This window comes from Nansenia antarctica (genome assembly GCF_963989245.1).
Source record: "Nansenia antarctica genome assembly, chromosome: 4".
NCBI lineage: Eukaryota > Metazoa > Chordata > Actinopteri > Argentiniformes > Microstomatidae > Nansenia > Nansenia antarctica.
In genome coordinates, this window is record NC_137689.1 from 21,549,566 (window position 1) to 21,568,355 (window position 18,790).

Below are 18,790 nucleotides of genomic sequence, written 5' to 3' on the forward strand. Positions count from 1 at the left end.
CTTACCCTCCTAAATGGCTACCTTGTCTTTCATTTAAAATGCTCCTATTCAGCATCAACCTCAGTGTTGTATTCAAATGTACCTTACGTCTAACTTTAGCTTTGGGGTGAAAAGGGAAACTATAAATGTTTCAGATTTCACAGGAACTGAGTAGTAGTAAATCTATTGAAGTGGAAAAATCCTGAAATTGATATGTTCAAGACACGTAACAGATGTAGGATATTAAAAATTCAATCGTCCTTTAAATACTTTATCTGTTTATTAATCAAACACAGATGCCATTGTATTGTGACTGCAGGCACAGTCACAAATGTGTCCCCACCATGAAATTATAGGATGCCTTTTCTTCATTGTTGGTGAAGGGGCTTTCCATATCAGCTTGATAACCTCTCTCACTAAAAGACCCTGTTCTCTGTTTGACACCCAGCCCTGATAGTGATGCAGTGTGCAGTTCATTGTTCTGTTGGGATTGATCACATGAATATGCAGAGTGGAAGGGCATGTCATATTTTTTTGTGGGTAAAAGGGATCAGAGCTACTGACTCTAAGAGCTGCATTGCTCATGTTGTTGCATTGCATCTCAGACACGCTCACTTAACACTAGTGGCTGCTCCGATTAAAGGGAAATCACAACCACTCCATAAACCTTGGCTTCAAGTGTTTTTTCATTTAAATGAATACAACAGCTGTCACAGTCACACGTCCCATAGAAATGTTTGCTTACCTTGTGAATTATTCTGTTATTTACAGCACAAATTCCACATTGGCTTCTCTTTCTCTCTCACTCCCTGTATCAAAGGCCTATGATTGGCAAGTTGACATATTTACCCATGTATATACAGTACTAAACATTTTATATTTTACTGATGATTTATTGAGCCTATTTCCAGCCATAGATAATCATTTGTGAATGAAAAGAAACATACCTAATATTTGTCACCATGTTTGCAATCCTTGGATAGATAAAGGGCAGTAGGACATTAGTTCATTGGTACTTACACAATGTTTATTATGTGACCCGTATCTGGGAGGTCACATACGAGTCAGTAAGCCATTGCACAGAGCACAGCACATACAGAAATCAGTCCAAAGTCAGCAATGACATCGCCCAGTTTTCTCATTGTTTAAGTACCTTACAAGGTTCTCCTCAAAGATCAATTATAAGAACTGTGTGTGTGTGTTCCTCTTTCTCTGTCTCAGGCCACACAGTGAGAAAATAAACAGCAATCACCGTACCATGACTTGAAATCCACTGAGCATCCAGCTTTAATTGAGCTCTCACTTGTGTTCAGATTGAATGGAAAACTAGGCCCGCTTTCCCCAGCCCAGTTACTGAGTAATGAACATGCATATTCAGAGGTTACTATTAAATCCACCTCTTTTGCGCTCCTTTTTTTATACTGAGGTGGACTGTATCATTTATGCCTCTGCGAAATGCAATTATGGAATAGGCCTACAATAACAAAATGTTGTCTTAGATGTGAAGAAGCACATCATATAATATCCTTCCTAAACAGCTGTGGATGTGCGCCTCTGCTGTGCATACAGTAGGCCTACTTTAACCTGCCTCTTACTGAGAAGAAGTTACATATTAACAATCTACACGTTCATACGGCCAGCACATATTCATAGGTTATGTCGTCAGTGAAATAATGGGAATACTGGTAATACCATTGCGAAATTAATTATTTTCGTAATGATAAAGATTCGTAGCCTAGGGCTAGAGCCAATACAACTTGATCCATGTTAATAAATAATAACCTCCATTAATTGCAAATACAATTTCTGACTTTGACCGAGCTCACTCACTCTAAAACTGTTCAATTGAAGAATACGAGGGAACATTGGAACAATTTTCTTGTAAAACATTGTTGTGTGCATCAACATTGTAACTAATCACAGCGATTACAACACAGTCATAAGCACGTTTTGACCAATAGGGGGAGTGGTTTTCAGATTTTAATAGGCGGGTTTCTGTATTGACGTCAATCGGATTGGTTAGGTGACGGGCCTTTGCCCCGCCCCGAGTGGGCTAAGGGAGGCTATGCGGAGGGAGGGAGGGAGGGAGGGAGCTAGGCTGAGCTGATCCCACGTGTGACGATTCCTTCCCCGGCTCAGTGATATTCTCATAGCGGGGCTTTGCATAGCTTCTGCCGTGTCTGTGTGTGTCTGTTACTGTAGTTACTGCCTATAGTTTGGTTAGCTATGGAAGGAGACGGGAGTCAAGTCACATCTGGAAGCCCAAATGATTCACAACATGACCCGGGGTAAGAATAGACGGATTTCGACTTTTGATTGTGTATTATGTATTTAATGTTTCATGTCAGAATTTTGTGAGATGGACTGTACTATGCCGTGCTAGATTCAGCTCACAGTGCGCACTTAAAGCGTCGGTCTTTCCCTCCCGGATGCAGTTATTATAGCTATGAAGCTTCAAGCTTTGGCAGATTACAGTGGCAAGTGTGGGCCTCCCTCCCCTTTTTTCGAGATACATTATTGCTATTCAGCGAACGTTTTTTCGCTTCTTTTCTACTCGTTAAGATCGCTTTATAAGTAGTTAGTCGTCAAAATGGCCGATCTGACATCTGGACTCACTTCTGCTATGTTTTCTTCTTACAGTAAAATGTTTATCGGTGGCCTCAGCTGGCAAACCTCACCAGGTGAGACATGTAATTCTCCTACATTGTGTATTTTCTGGTTGTTTTGTTGCTAGAATGGATTGTGCCTGCTGTTAGCTGGTGGCGATGTGTGTGCGTGTGTGCAGTTACTGTGTGGGATATGTGGAGTGCCTCAGTGCGCCTGCAAGGTTATTTTTGATTTCCAATCATCTGAAGTCCTCTATATGACCCCTATGTGCATCGCGGGGCGTTTTTGAATCGGACTGACAACAATATGACGATCATTTGTTGTTGTACTAATTACCCGATGTATTCCCTCTATTCACAGACAGCCTTAGAGACTATTTTAGCAAATTCGGAGAAATAAGAGAATGTATGGTGATGAGAGACCCCACGACGAAACGTTCCAGGTAAAAAAAATATTTTTACTTTCCAGTTTCCAGTTTGTCAATAAATTCCCTGTGTCCATGCTTTATTTTAAGACAGCCCCACTGTCCCGCGTTGTGTGCAGTATAGCTCGAAAGATAGCTGCAGCTTCAGCTCGCTGTAAACTGCGGGCGAATGCAATTTGACATTGACTTTGGGACGGCACTGCAATGTTGGTGTAGTGTCCCCTTTCCTTTAAATCAGCATACGCAGAATAATGATTAAAATCAGTGCCGGGAATCTTTAGAGTGTGGGTTACAATGCACCGCAGGATTTCTGTCATTTTAATGAATAGTATTTAAATGTCGTGTCATCTGAATGAATAGTGTTTAACAGTGTAATACATGTGTATTAGTCACTCTCTCTTTTGGCATGGTAATAACTGGTAATCATATTAATATAAAATCAAATCAAAAAAGCGTTGTGCATTTTTATGCATGTTGTCATAAATGCGTGGTCTAACACGGTTTGTTTTCTTGTTTTGCAGAGGATTTGGCTTCGTTACTTTTGCAGATGCTGCCAGTGTAGATAAAGTCCTAGCTCAACCACACCACGAATTAGACTCAAAGACGGTAGGTCTGAACTCTGATGTCATTTCCTCTGTTATTTTACTGTATGTGTCGCACATGATGAATGTTTACCGTTCTTCATTTCACAGTCAATATTGGTATGCTATTATAAATATAATGTATCACATCAATAATGAATACGTGCCCCATATAGCAAACTACCACTGAAACCAACAGCAACACAGTACACGTATGTGTCATGTGTAGCAACTCTGAAAGCTCTGAATGGCGGTTGCCATTTATACTCGCCATTGATTTTTTGGTGTCACGATAAAGAGCTTGCAGTTAGATTCTTATCGAGGGTTGTAGCCGTTGAGAGAACCCATGATTTCCCTCTGCCCCTTACACACACACACACACACACACACACACACACACACACACACACACACACACACACACACACCACACACACACACACACACACACACACACCACACACACACACACACACACACACACACACACACACACACACACACACACACACACACACACACCACACACACACACACACACACACACCACACACACACACACACACACACACACACACACACACACACACACACACACACACACACACACACACACACACACACACACTCATTGTCATCGTGGTGAATCTCAATCCTGCTCAGTTTTCCCCCTCATCTGAATGAATGAAGCAGACACGCCCCCCTTCCCTTCTCCCATCATGGATCCTCATGTACACACCTCCCATGTTGCACCGAGGGGCTATCTACTCAGATGCCAGCTCCCTACACATGACCTGTCAAGTCTTCCAGACTTGGGATACGATAATAAACGATAACTAAGCGGTCTCCCTGCCACTGTTTTGGTGAACAGCTGAGCGATAGGGCTGGAGATATGTACGGTAACTCTCAAATTCATAGACAGCACGATGGACGCGAGGACTGACAACGAAATCAAAATGATAGTTTTAGCCATGTTTTTAAGCTATGCAGTGTGTGTTTACAATAACATTGTTTACAAACAATTGAGTAAAAGGCTTATATTTTAGGTTCTGATGGGGTAAAAGAGTTGAGCTAAGCTCATGAGGCATTTATAAGCCTATAATATTCTTCAAGAATCAATGGCTATATATCATTTATTTAAAAGTAAAACAATCTATGTACCAATCCCAGAGTGCCCCTTTAAAGTCTAATGATCTACAGATATATTTGCTTTCGAGGCTGCTTCAATGGACAAGGCACTGTAAAAGGTTTATAAATGAGAAAAACACCGTACAAAAAACAGTTACAACCAAAAAAGGTAGCCGTAATAGTCTTCTTACAAACTTTGTGTCCGAATGTTACCCTGCAAACCAGTGGATTTGTTGTTTTAATCTGTCAGTAGTACACATTCACAAAAAAAAATGCGTTCTGAGCTAAGACATCTTGCCCTGATCAGTCCTGATGTTCCAAATTGCCTATTTGAGTCAATTCCTACAACTCCCAAGATTCCCTTCTCCCTCCCACACGAGGTTCTTCTGTTGAACAGCGCAAGAGCTAGTGCCTGCTGCCCTCTGGGAATCGTGGAGCAGGGTCAGACTGAAAAAAGTATCATCTGACATATTTCAACATGGTATGAGACTTGTTTAGAAGTAAGAAAGACCTGGCGTTTCGGTAGCTATGATGCAGCTGCAGACGTGATTATGGTAGTTTGACCTGGTAGGCGTTGTAGATTGGCCAGAAATACACAGGAACATTTATTTTGGATAAACATCCCCTTTAAATACATTTTCCATAACATACTATAATTTTAATCGCTGAAATGTACCCTATACACACACACACACACACACACACACACACACACACACACACACACACACACACACACACCCACAGCCACACACCATCCCCAATCACACTGTTTTATCAAAAGCATTGAACTATTGTGTCGTGCACTTGCTGTTTGAAATTTGGCACTAGATGAATAATTAAACGTGTCAGTAATTTTTGAAGGGGTGTTTGTGTAGTGATGGGCGAGACAGTATTGTGAAATTATGTTTGTCTGAGATTTCTGCTCAGTGGGTGGTGATATCCAGTCATGCTCACACAGATCTGTAAATGGAATAGGGCATACTGAGAAATAAACGCTTTGTTTGCTTCTGCCAACGAGAAGTTGAGATGGGGGGAGTATGTCTTTCAAATATATTTGGAAAGACAAACATATTGTACTTCAGCAGGCAGTGTATAATTACAGCGCAGGAGGGCTAAGAGAGGCGCTAACTGTTGCACGGCCGTCCTGAGCTGACTGGCAGGTCACTGGAGGGCACATGTAAAAGTTTTCCGTTGTCATCTCGATACCTGAAAGTGAAAGATGAGCAGGTTCATGTTTTGAATGCTATAAAAGGAAACCAGCACCTGCAGAGAAAAACATTGGTTGTTGTGCAAACGCAGATAGGGCGAGAAAAACCACAAAGCCACTTAATTTGAGATCCACCATGACAGATGTTATTTCTGGTCTCCCAACACCCAGGAGACAGTTGGGTATGCATGGTCTGTATGTACAGTATGCATGATTGGAAGAACAGATACTCATACAGTAGTAGCATGTACTATGTCTGTATGTATGACGGAAAGTATGAATTCACTGTAAGTCTAAATGTACATTTAGTTGAAGAGACCTTTTAGAGGTGACATTTGTTTGGTGATATATTATATTTGCCGTGGTAGGCTTGATTGAATCACACTCCCTTCTGTCGTGGTATAGAATGCAGACGCTACAACAGTTGGTTATTGACATGGCCCCAAGGCCTTACACTACTGGGTTTCATCTCGAGAGATTAGCTTTATTTCTTTCAATCTCTTGTCATAAGTGAACAACTCAAAAGAAGAAAAAATTATCAGACCGCCCCAAATATATTTCTATCCTCCATTCGTATAATCCTTTTCCGTGCCCAGATTTGTGACATATAGGTATGATATTGACCCAGCACCTCGATATGAGGCAGGACAAGCCTCATATATCAATACATGGCATAATAGCGAAATGAAAGCGCAGTCGTTTACAAGTTCAAGTGCGGGATGTCTCTCCGTGAGTGTTGAGTAACTGAACGCTGAAGCAGAAGCGCGGCGTCATTGATACAAAGCGATGCTGAAATCGAGATTTGATAGTTCCTGATGTGTTGCAGCTGCCGCGGCTCGAAAAGCCACTTTGTCGGCAAGCAAAGAAAGCCGCTGTATTTGCGTCCCACAGACCCTGAACCAGCAATGTTTCACTTTACATTCCTCTCCATTAGTCATTGAGCGAATGCTCCTCCTCTGTGCCGTACTATATAGCGGTATACAGCTCCATGCACATCTGACCCATTTACATGTTCATTTTGCTTAGGCTACATATATTATTTATTATTATTAGAAGTCATATATTATTTTTGGGGTATATGAGTCAATCGCATTCATTTGACAACATATGAGCATATTCTTTCTGGGGTGCCTCTTGATGCTTGGTGAGTCTGTGGAGACGGTAGGTCAGTTGGTATGAAGAGACAGCATTTGGAGGCTTGAATGAGTTGTTCCCTCTGTTCTCTCAGCGGTGACCTTGAAGAGACTTACTGTGGGAGACAGGAGTGGAGATGCTCTTGGAACAGCGTTTCTCTGCAAGGCTGCAGGTTTAGAGAGAAGATAGGAGTAGAGGTAGCCTAGATAGTCAATAGACTGGCAACATTCAGAGGCAACATTCAGAGTAACATACCTAATTGTTGACGCGCTTCTCGTTGTGCCAGTTGGATGTGTGGGTTGAAATTATGGAGTGTATTGTTTTGGCAATTTGAGGTTTTCGAGTCCTTTCTAAAAGCAACGTGTTGACTAGCAAACATTTATGCGATGGCAAAATACAATAACAAATGACAAAGAAAGAAAAACACATTACAAAATGTCCCATCCTGGTGCAATATTCCTAAATGGCTGATGTTGACATGTCTTTTAATTTTTAAATTTTTTCTTGAATAAATATTATTTTAAAAAAAATAAATAAAATTTATTATTTTATTTTTATATAATATCATATTTGTTCCCATTTTTTTGCATAACATAGGCCCTATTACATCCGTACTAGTGCTAATGGAGTCATCCCTGTAGGAAAACATGTCAGCATAGATAATAAAAGCGTCCATGCTTTTACAAAGCACACAGCATGGTAACATGCTGCATTGTTCAAGCCTCTCCTGATTGCCTGGTTTGCTTTCTGTCCGGTTATGAAAACAGAGTGCTTTTAGACTGGGATGAAATGAATAGAGACATATGGGTTAGGAGAGCCCGGGGCTCCACAGCACACATGGCAGCAATTCAGTACATCATTTAGAATTGTACATTACACCATATTCCATTTGGGAAAGTATGAAGTTATATTTGTGCTCCTAAAAAGGTGGGTTGAGAAATGATGACAAACATGATTGAAAGTGAAAAATAATATATCTATATTTTATTTATCTGCGGCGGTAACAGTTTAGACCCTTTGCGACCTTCGCAGTGTCCAGGGTTGGGATTATTCAGCCAGAGGAGATAAATAATTTCTATTTTCTTGCAAGACAAAAGGTAGCCTATCTTGTTTTCCCAGAGATATTTCCAAACCATTATTGTATGACCTCTGTCCAACCCCTGCTGTTTTGAAGTAGTGGTTTCAAAAGACAGAATGCCTGTTTGAGGTGAGGGTGATAGAGGAGGAAAAACGGAAGAAGAAGGCTTCTGTAGATAGAAGCAGCTGTTGGAGACAAACCTAACGCTTCTCTGTCAGACATCAATTGAAGGTAAAGTCAGCTGTGAGCCCACCTCCAACATACCTGCGTTGGTTCATACCTAGCAGATGGTTCTTCTTCAACAGTTGATCATGCTCTATATAGGCTATCTTCCTTTCTCAGGCTCACATACAACAGATGTCCTCTCAGAGGCTTTTTATTGTTCTCAGACTTTTCCATACTACTGTTTTATAGATCACATGATCATTTATTATCATCATGTATTATAAAATCACACACAAAATAATGTTACAATCTTAAAATAGATTGTATTTTGAACAATTGAATTGGTACATTAACTAAGTCACAGGTTAATTGAATCCAGATGATTTTTCGGATAATACCTTTAGGTAGGGCAACCTTTAAAAATACAACTTATTTGGGTAATGGATTCCCCTTGAATGGCCCCAAAAGATGTCCAGGATAAGAGCTTGCTAAACTGCAACTGTGTTCTGTTGGCAGTGAATTAGACATTGATCAGATAGTCTCTCCTGAAAAACCAGGGAGAGGGAGATTGACAGAAACAACAGGATGATAAATCATTATAAGCCCCCGCAAATGATGCCTGTGTTTCCTATACAGAGAAAACCAGAGAAAACAAGGGAGAAATCAGGGCTTTTGATGAGCCATTTTTTGTAGTTTAAAATCCTCTTCATCTTCCAGTGGAAGGGAAGATCTGTTAAAAGAGAGAGTTTACCCAGAAGCTGGAATAATGTATGAAATCCTGTTGGAAGATCTGAACTAAGGATGTAAGCAATTGCCTTCTGCCCTGATCTCACACAATCGCACATTGAGGGAGCCCTCCGAGACCCTGCTGTAAAAAGCTGTAACACAAGATAAAAGGGGGGGGAAAAATGAGAAGGAATGTATTGCTTTTGGTTTGTTCCTCTTTTATTAGTGCGACATACCTAGCTTGAAGATGTGGAGCGCGTGGAACAGCTATTTTTACACGCCGGGATACTCTCCCGTTGAATATAGTACTGTAGCTGTTGTATTAGAATTAATACATAATTCTACATTTATTGAAAAAAGGCTCCTCACTGTTTGTGGCGGTGGCTTCGTTATCCGTTCATGGATTCAGCAGTGATCCTTCCTGTCTAATGCTGTTGTATTTCTCCACCGGTGAGCAGCAGTGGTTTAGTAGTTCAGTCCTATGAAGAACAATGTTATTGGATATCTGTATCAATGTCACTTCTTCTCATGTTAGACAGTCAATTGTGAATCTGAGAAATAATGTCAGGCAAATTGGTATTGCTATCTATGTGAAAAAAATGGAATAACCTTTAGCAACAGAGATGTTACAGTTGACTAATGTAATGCATACCCTATGGCAGGGCCCTGCCTATAAATGCAATTCCCATCTAAACGTCACAAAAGTACATGAATATTTTAAAAGAATGAAAACAGTTGTTGGAATTACCCCCTTTGGCAAACGTCTCAAAGGAACCATTCATTTCCTAAGCTGTGACCTAAAAAGGTGTGCGCCTACAAGCCTTCTCAATGCATCCTGCACTAAGTCATGATTACCCAACACCACTGCTAGACTAGATTACAGCTGTAATCTGGACAAATTGCTGCATCATGGGGCTATTTCAATGAATATTTTAGCACTTAAGATGGTTTGCTTCATAATCTGTCATTTGGTAGATCATGTTTAATATAAGGTCTGATATTGTAGGATTACTCTGCCTTGCAAAGTTACAAAGTTGGCTGTAGTATGAATGCATTTTTAAATGTTCAACACACTTTATTGCAAATCAAAATGCACAGAAAGAGAGAAAACATCTCGGCAATATATTCGGTGTAAAGGTTGTGAAGGTAAGCCACATCACCAAGTATGACAGCTTTGATATTCAAAGCATATAGTGTTGTCTTTGCACGAATAGGCCTAGCACCACAGAGTAATTGAGGTTGAATTGGTTATGCCTGAGGCTAATTGCTAAAACGAATCATTACATGGAATTCATTAGGAGCAGGTTTGCCATACCCAGGTGTTATTGAATTCATCTCTCAAATTGACCTGATTTAGAAAGATTACAATCATAACTCCACCAGATATATGAAATATGAGGGTGAGGAAATGTTGCGTCTCACGTCATGCATCTTTCTCATCTCACTCACATGTGTGAATTGAAGCCAAGAGGCAAGCTGAAACGGGTCTGCACAGATGCTAACCGTTGTCTCTGTTTTTCAAGTGTCAATTGCATGGTTTTCTTCCGAGTGTTTTTTCTCGGTGGCTTGTGCTTTCAGGTTTGTTGATTCAGAAGCCCCTCACCCATGTATCAGATAATGTTCAGTGCTTTTACAGGAGGACTAACAGCTTTCAGCTGTTGATATTTCAGTAAAGATTGTACTGAAGTCTGCTTTATGGCCCTCCCTGCCTCCCAGCCTCCTCTATAAATTGAAGGAGATATCTTACATGAAGCCCGCTGAGAGGGAATTCATCTCTATATATGATGATGCTGTAGTGGAATATATTCAACCTGTAGGCAAGACCTTCAAACCCAAACAGAAAAACTATGCAGCAATGTAAAGGGTTTGGCCCTGCTGAACAGGAATAAGTAATTTTCTGCAAGAGAACAATTTCGATCTGTTTACGTTTTTCCCCTTGAATAAGTCTGCTTGGATGAGATTGTTTGAAAGTTCTCTCGTTTTAAGAGCCTTGTATTAAAGTGAGGAGAAGGCAGCATGACATTGGTGCATGAAATAGTTTCTCTACATTCTGAATGCAAGATTGATAAGGCTCCCCCCGCACGCCTTCATACCAGTTAAACAGAGTGAAGAAATGAAATTAGCGAGACGACAGAAAAACAGTTTTATCTGATGTGCTTTCCTGGTTATTGGGGAATATCTGGAGTTGTCACAGGACCCAGACTTTTTCTTTCCCTACTCTGTAATCTTGAATTAATCATCGCCTTCAAAACTCGGCGACGGCTCCTTTGTGAACATTTGAGCATCACAGTGATGACATGTACTGAATCTTTTAAAAGTTCACAGAAATATTATTTTTTCTTCTTATTATTCAATGAATTTCAAAGTGTTTATAGACGGCCAGTAGTGTGTTGGTGAGATGTGACCGTGTATTAACGTACTCCCTCTGCTTTTGCTTCCTGTTTGTGTCGTCCACAGATCGACCCTAAGGTTGCCTTCCCCCGTCGTGCTCAACCCAAGGTAAGAACCAACCACATCCAACCGTGTTTGTGACTGACTGACCAGACCACCTCACTCTCTTTAAAAGCACGTCTCTGTTTTGGGCAACAGGACTCATTCCATTTATTTCCCCCCCACTTTGTATTGTAATGAGAAAAGGCACTAACAAGGCCCTTGTTAGCTATGAGGTTGGGACCTCCTCATGCACATTTCACTGTGGTTTCCAACTAATCATTGGATGATGGGCATTTGTGTGTTTATAATTACAAATTGTGTTTCGCGAGATGATTATGCTCCTGTTTCTGTAAAGGAGATTAAGGTGGTTTGCTTCCTTTTGAGTACCCGCCCCCCCCCCCCCTAGTACTGATCCCAATTTGACCAAAATGAAGCAATTACAATGGAGTGGAGGTTTTTGACATCAGTTAGCTTGTTAATGATGTCAGCATCTTTTGAAAATGGTTTATTCCTTGCTTGGCTATGTCGTTTGTGTCGTCTTGACACACACACACACACACACACACACACACACACACACACACAGCACACACACACACACACACACACACACACACACACACACACACACACACACCACGAACACATGGGCATCCACCACACACACACACACACACACACACACACACACACACACACACAAATGAAATATGCATTGTGTTTAGGTGGTTTTGGGGATTATGGTGTAGCCAAGGTCTTGATAAGCGTGTCCTTTATCACTTTCTCCCAGCCTTTGGGGTGTATGGCAGAGCGTAGGCCAATGTAGTGCTACTCACCATCACCATCAGGGCTTTTTCGACCTGAAACGGGTGGAGATCGATAATGGATTTTTCTCCTTCCCAGTGGCTCACAGAGAGGTATTGTTACTGAGCGGTTCAGGTTTCAAATGGGGAATTGGCAGTGAAAGCTTTCAAAGCCAGAGCACATGGTGTCTTAAGGGTATCGGCATATGGTTGAGAAACTACAAGCATTTTTTTTTTTTTAAAGGCATAGCTGTGTTGTGCTTATTATTTTACACCATTTACAACAATATGGCCTGGGACCCAAATGGAAGCCAATAGAACATCTTCGAAATGCGCGAATTGTTCTCCAGACCTGAAAAACATTCAGTCATTGTGTACTATTTGGTAGATTAATCAGAAAAAAAAAAATGTGACACCTTAACAGAACTTGTCGTGTACAAAATAATGTTCTCGAGATGTTTTAGAAAACGTCAGCCTGTAGGGCAAGCTCATTAGAGGGAAAAAGGGGCTTTTATTTGTTTTAGTATTAAGCAAGAGAATGTGGATTTCAAAGGATCTCAAAAGCAATAGGATTAAGGCAGATAGATTAGCATTGCATGGCTTTCTCCTTCATGTTAAATTGATTTAAGGCCTTTATAAGCAGACTGGGTCTGAGGTTGCCATTTAGAAAGCACTCTCTGCTTTGCATTTGTCATCGTTTTTTTTCTCTCTTTTTTCTTCCTCCCTCCCTCACCCCCCCCCCCCCCCCCCCATCCTGCCTGCTTGTGCTGTTGTTTAAGTGGCAAGTCCCCTATGAGAGATGGCTTTCAGCTGAGCCCGGCAGGTGCCTCTGTGGCGCCTGGCGGTTTTTCGGTGGAACAAAATGTACGGCGAACCAATCGCCTTTCGGTGTGCTGCTGGCAGTCGGTGTCCTCACACCGCCCCTCTCTACCACTTTTACACCAGAGTATACTGTGTTCCAGCCCTGGAGTACCGCACCTTTCCTACCTCCCGCAAACCAAAATCTCCCCGTTCACACTCACAGTTCCCCCTACTGTCTCTCTAGTCTAGAACGATCTACAGATTATGCGCAGCCTCGCATAGGATCGTTCCCTGTCCCAAACAAATTCTTTTTAATCATTTTTGGGAGGAATGAGGGGAGGCAAATGTAGGAGAGGGAGATGTGAAGGTTGTTGTGTTCTGTGTTTTCCCTCCATTGTGGAGGCGGGGTCTTTTATGTTTCACAGACAAACATGGAACCAGGGTGGCTGATGTTTGTTCCGTCGGGGAACCCAGGGTGACGGTTGCCGCCGGCATCGCTAGAGAGATGGGTTCCTCAGCCGTGCGCATCGTTACCGATACCGTCGTTGTTGTTGTTGTTGTTGTTGTTGTTGTTGTTGTTGTTGTTGTTTCACACGGTGGAATCACAGACAATCATAGCGTGTCCCGACATGATTTTAATTGCCGGTGGGACCGCGGCCACTACGCTGGGAGATGAGCTCTGATGGCTTGTTATCGAAAATGAAAGGAAGGAGCACAGCCACTCAGAAGTAGGCGAGCGGCGCGTTTAACCCCTTCCTGGCTGACCGTCTCACGTCTCACGGGGGGGGGGGGGGGGGGGGCTGGTTTGCCTCATTAGGCATCACAAGCAGCCAGTCGCCACATCAATGGCAGTCATTGGGCTGCACTGATGAGAGGACTATCTCTCTCTCTCTCTCTCTCTCTCTCTCTCTCTCTCTCTCTCTCTCTCTCTCTCTCTCTCTCTCTCTGTCTCTGTCTCTGTACACAAATAGACAAGGATCTAGCTGGGCTCGGAGGAACTCAGGAATTAGAAATGCTGTTTACTTTGTTGTCAATCAAACGAGATTGAGATTTTCTCTGAGAAACTTTGATTTGGTGCCGAGTTTTATATGTGCTGTATGTTAATAAGGTGGAAGGGATTACCTTCAGAACATAGTCTTCGTCTACGGTGGTAGTGGTGGTAGTGGTGGTAGTGGTGGTAGTGGTACAGTCTACGGTGGTAGTGGTGGTAGTGGTGGTAGTACAGTCTACGGTGGTGGTGGTGGTGGTAGTGGTGGTAGTGGTGGTAGTGGTGGTAGTGGTACAGTCTACGGTGGTGGTGGTGGTAGTGGTGGTAGTGGTGGTAGTGGTGGTAGTGGTGGTAGTGGTACAGTCTACGGTGGTAGTGGCGGTAGTGGTGGTAGTGGCGGTAGTGGCGGCGTGAGTGGAGATAAAACTGGGTTATCGGTCATAAATACCATCAAAGCAGTGGCCCAGATTTCCCTGCTGTCTGTCTGTCTGTCTGTGTGTCTGCCTGCCTGTGTGACCTGTGAGCTGTTGCTGTGGGGTTGCTGGTGTGGGTGGGGGGAGGCACGGCTGTAGTGAAGACCTCTCTGTGAGTGGTACATTCACTCTGGCAACCCCTCCCCCCCTCCTCTCTCCCTCCCGCCCTTCCTTTTTCCTCTTGTCTGGTCTGGGTCCCACACCTCTCTCTGAGGGACTTGTTGTGTGCTTAATGTTCTTAGCTGGGAGAAAAGCTCCCTGGTGTCCCGTGGTGCAGGAGCTGGAGAGAAACGTGTTGCTGAGCGAGAAAACTCCTCGCCAAGTTTTTAATGAAGTCCAAAGGTGACTCTGTGTGAAGTACAGACACCCCCCACCCCCCTTCTCTCTTAGTGTGACACACACACACACACACACACATACACACACACACCACACCACACACACACACACACACACACACACACACACACACACACACACACACACACACACCACACCACACCACACACACACACACACACACACACACACACACACACACACACACACACACACACACACACACACACACACACATACATACACACAGACGCTTCCTCACACACACTACAGGGAATGCTTGCTAAAGGAGAGAGGCCCAGGAGCTCAGCTCTGCACTCCAACGCCAATTAAGCAACCTGCACAAGGGCTGCTCCTACATGCTCTCCCTTCTTTCTTGCTCTCTCTCTCTCTCTCTCTCTCTCTCTCTCTCTCTCTCACTCTCTTTTCCTCTCCACCTCCCCCCTCCCTGCTCCCTCTTTTCCGCTTCCTTTTTCACTCTTGACAGCCTCACAAAAGCCTAGTGAACCCACCGCTATGCACTCGCTCAAGATATTTTGTTTATCTTTAGGTGATTTGGTATTACGATCTTCTCCATCTCCAAATGATTTTCATTTCAACTGACACGGCTGACTGCTGGGAATATGAAACCGTCATGGCTGCCAGCGACTCGGTTTTCATATGAGTTTATTAAAAGCACTAGGTTGTCGGTTTGAACTCGGATGTGCACAACCCGCCAGAGTTCAGAAAGGAGATTCAAGGACAAAAGTCCTTTATATAGACGCACCGACTTGTCGAGTCTTTCCATTGTGTGCTAGTAGGGCTCTGTTTCCATCCGTCACAGACTAGAGTCAAGCCCTCTATATCAAGAAACCGTCTCTAGATTGAACAACACAACCTCACATTTTCTAATAGGAAACATACACCCGGTGTGTATTTTTTGTTTTTCGTCTGAAAAAAATAAATGCACTTCTGAAATGGGTTTTTTACACCAGACGGGGGGGGGGGGAAGCGCATTGACTTTTCACTGAAAACAAGAAACAATCCGATAGCTGGCGAAGCTAACTCGGATCAGGGGCGGAGGGAGAAAAAGTCGATCAATCAGTGTTCAGTTGATAGGATTGCTTTATCGTCACCTTCCTCTCACCTCCTGGCGAAAAAGGTTTGTTGCCAACACAAACAAATTCCCCCTAGATGGAGGGCGACACTGCGAGCTGTTTTTCCTCCCTGTTGTAATGGATGTGCTCGAGTGTCTGGAGATGTGTTTAAGTCCCTGACCCTTTTGGTTCCCACCTTTGAATGGCCTCAATGAAAGTGGTCCAGACAAAGAAGGGGAGGCAGGGAAGGGGCATGTGAACGCTTGTTTGTTTTGGTGGTCAGACACAATCAGAGACTTAATCAAAACCTTTGATGTAGTACATATTTGTTCTCCTCTCTCGTTGTGTATAGGCGTGTGGATGTAGGAGTGTGCATACATACGTGTGAGCGCATAATGTACTTTATGCATTCGGCCGTGTGTGTGTGTGTGTGTGTGTGTGTGTGTGTGTGTGTGTGCATGTGTGCGTGACTTTGTGTGTGTGTGTGTGTGTGTGTGTGTGTGCATGCATGCATGTGTGCGTGACTCTGTGTGTGTGTGTGTGTGTGTGTGTGTGTGTGCATGCATGTGTGCGTGACTCTGTGTGTGTGTGTGTGTGTGTGTGTGTGTGTGTGTATGTGTATGTGTATGTGTGTCCGCATGCTGACTCAAGTGCTGGCCCCCTCTCGTATCCCAGGTCCTTTGCTGTGGGTCGTGGGTAATTAGGTTTTCCGGGGGGTTCAGGAGCGCGTAGGGCCACTTATCAATGGCAGCAGGCAGCCTGCGGACGGCGGGGAGGACAGAGGGCTGCTGGAGCCTGGCCCTGCTAAACCTGATGCTGACTGACAGTAATGAGGAGACCCAGGCAGCCAGGACAGAGAGCACGGTCCCCCCTCTCAACCCATCACAACCACTGACCAAGCTGGAGCAAAGCCCTGTTCACATGACACACACACACACACACACACACACACACACACACACACATGCATGCATGCAGGCACACGCGCACACTCACATGCACACACACACACACACACACACACACACACTCACATGCACGCACGCACGCAGGCACACACACACACACACACACACACACACACACACTCACATGCACGCAGGCACACGCGCACACACACACACACACACACACACACTCACATGCACGCAGGCACACGTGCACACGCACACACTGGAGAAGAATTCTCTGTCATTCACCTGCTCTTGATTCTTATACTCTCAATGTAGATTTAGCCTGAAAGGTTATTATTCTGCTAGAATCTTCCGGGGGGTCTTATGGAATACGGCCTGTTAACATCTGACTACAGCGTTCACAGCGTTGCTTTACTGCGTTGTTATTCCTGCGCCCTCATTGACACTGAATAAAGCAGAGCAAGCCCCAGGAGCAGAGACTCACATTGCGTTGCATTGCATTGTGGGAGATGGAGTGGGGACAAGATTAGCTCCGGGGTCGGAGACAGGAGGAGCCAGATGGAATCCGGGAGCTGAGACAGCGTTCTGCAGCGCAGAGAGGACAGGCCGGAGCCCAGCCAGCCACTAGCCAGAGAGCTCCACATTCCAGGAGGCGGGCCCTGCAGTGGGGTCTGCTTGGCCTGGCACAGGGCCTCCGTCCTGGGTCAGAGGAGGGCCAGGGAGGGCCTGTATGGCCACACACTCTCCAGCCCCCCTCTTTACCAGAACGCAGACACAACAAACCGCTCCGCAGACACAACAAACATACCCATTTTTGTTCATCCTCCCTGTCCTGAGTTTTACTTTTGTTAGGATAATTTTTGGGGAGAGGGGGGTGGAGTGAGGGCGGGAGGGCAGGCGGGGGGGGGGGGGTTGTTAGTTGTCACACCTGATGACTAGGCACAGCTGTGCCTCGAGTAATTATCAATTTTCTGGTACACTTGTCTCGAGAAGTGATTTAAATCCTTTCCGAGGGAAAATCTCGGCAGCTCCAATCCTACCCAGAGACACGCAACGCTGTTCACGACTCCCAGCCCAAAAACGCTTTTTCAAAGTTGTTTCCCCCCCGAAATTATACGAGTGTTTCTAATCCAGAATGAATTAAGAAAAAGATTGGCGGCAGGATTTCGACAACCTTGAAAGGGGCCTCGCGAGTGACGCTTCGTCTGGAACGTGGTTTCTTCTCCCTTTGACTTTCACATTTGACCTTGACGGTTAAAGACTAACAATCTGTATTCCACAGAAGTTTCTTCCCCCTCAGGTAAATAGGACGAGCTGTCTACTTTGAACGAAAGTGTCTTTTCTGTCTTTTCTTGCGTCTACCGGTAGATCCTGGGATGGTGAGAGACACATTTATTTTCTCTTGGCGTCGGGATTTTATCTCAGACGGAGGCGCCAGCCAGGTCTATAAAGGCGCCTTTGGAAGAGAAGACAATTCTCACTCTCTGTCAGTGCCTTCTGTCTCCAGACTGCTGCTGTGATGGAGGCTCTCTCTCCCTGCAGGACTGCAGCTCTGTGTTGCAGGGTCCCCAGTCATCGCGGCTCTGAACAGCTTAGCTCTCCCTCCGTACAGGATGGTCTCTCGCTGTTTCAGACAATCCACCGCTCCACCACGGTGTCGGTGCGTTAGCGACTTAGCGTAAAGTGATGATTCGACATTGCGAGTAATGTCTGTCAATGTGCAGCATTGAACAGCATTATCACGGTATCGTCTTGTATTTATTTGATCACTAAGATAGTCCTGTGCCTCGGTGTATTGGGGGTTTCGATTGGTAGTTTTGTGTACAATTTCATTGGATGACTTTTTTATTATTATTTTTTTATCACTTTTGTAGGTTTATGATATAACTCCCCACTCTTTGATAGGTCCTCCCTATGCAAGTATTTAATCC

The 18,790-nt window shown here is 43.9% G+C and overlaps 1 protein-coding gene across 1 annotated transcript; it reads left to right on the forward strand.

The window, feature by feature from the left end:
* Positions 1 to 2,146: 2,146 nt before the first annotated feature.
* Positions 2,147 to 18,528, forward strand: LOC308155870 (RNA-binding protein Musashi homolog 2-like; the record flags this gene model as incomplete). The annotated part of the gene is made up of 6 exons (XM_080529237.1): positions 2,147 to 2,267; positions 2,620 to 2,660; positions 2,947 to 3,028; positions 3,532 to 3,616; positions 11,490 to 11,531; positions 18,367 to 18,528. The coding sequence occupies exons 1-6, from the start codon at positions 2,206 to 2,208 to the stop codon at positions 18,526 to 18,528; spliced, it is 474 nt and encodes a 157-aa protein (XP_080385363.1). The 5' UTR covers positions 2,147 to 2,205.
* Between the last annotated feature and the right edge of the window lie 262 nt (positions 18,529 to 18,790).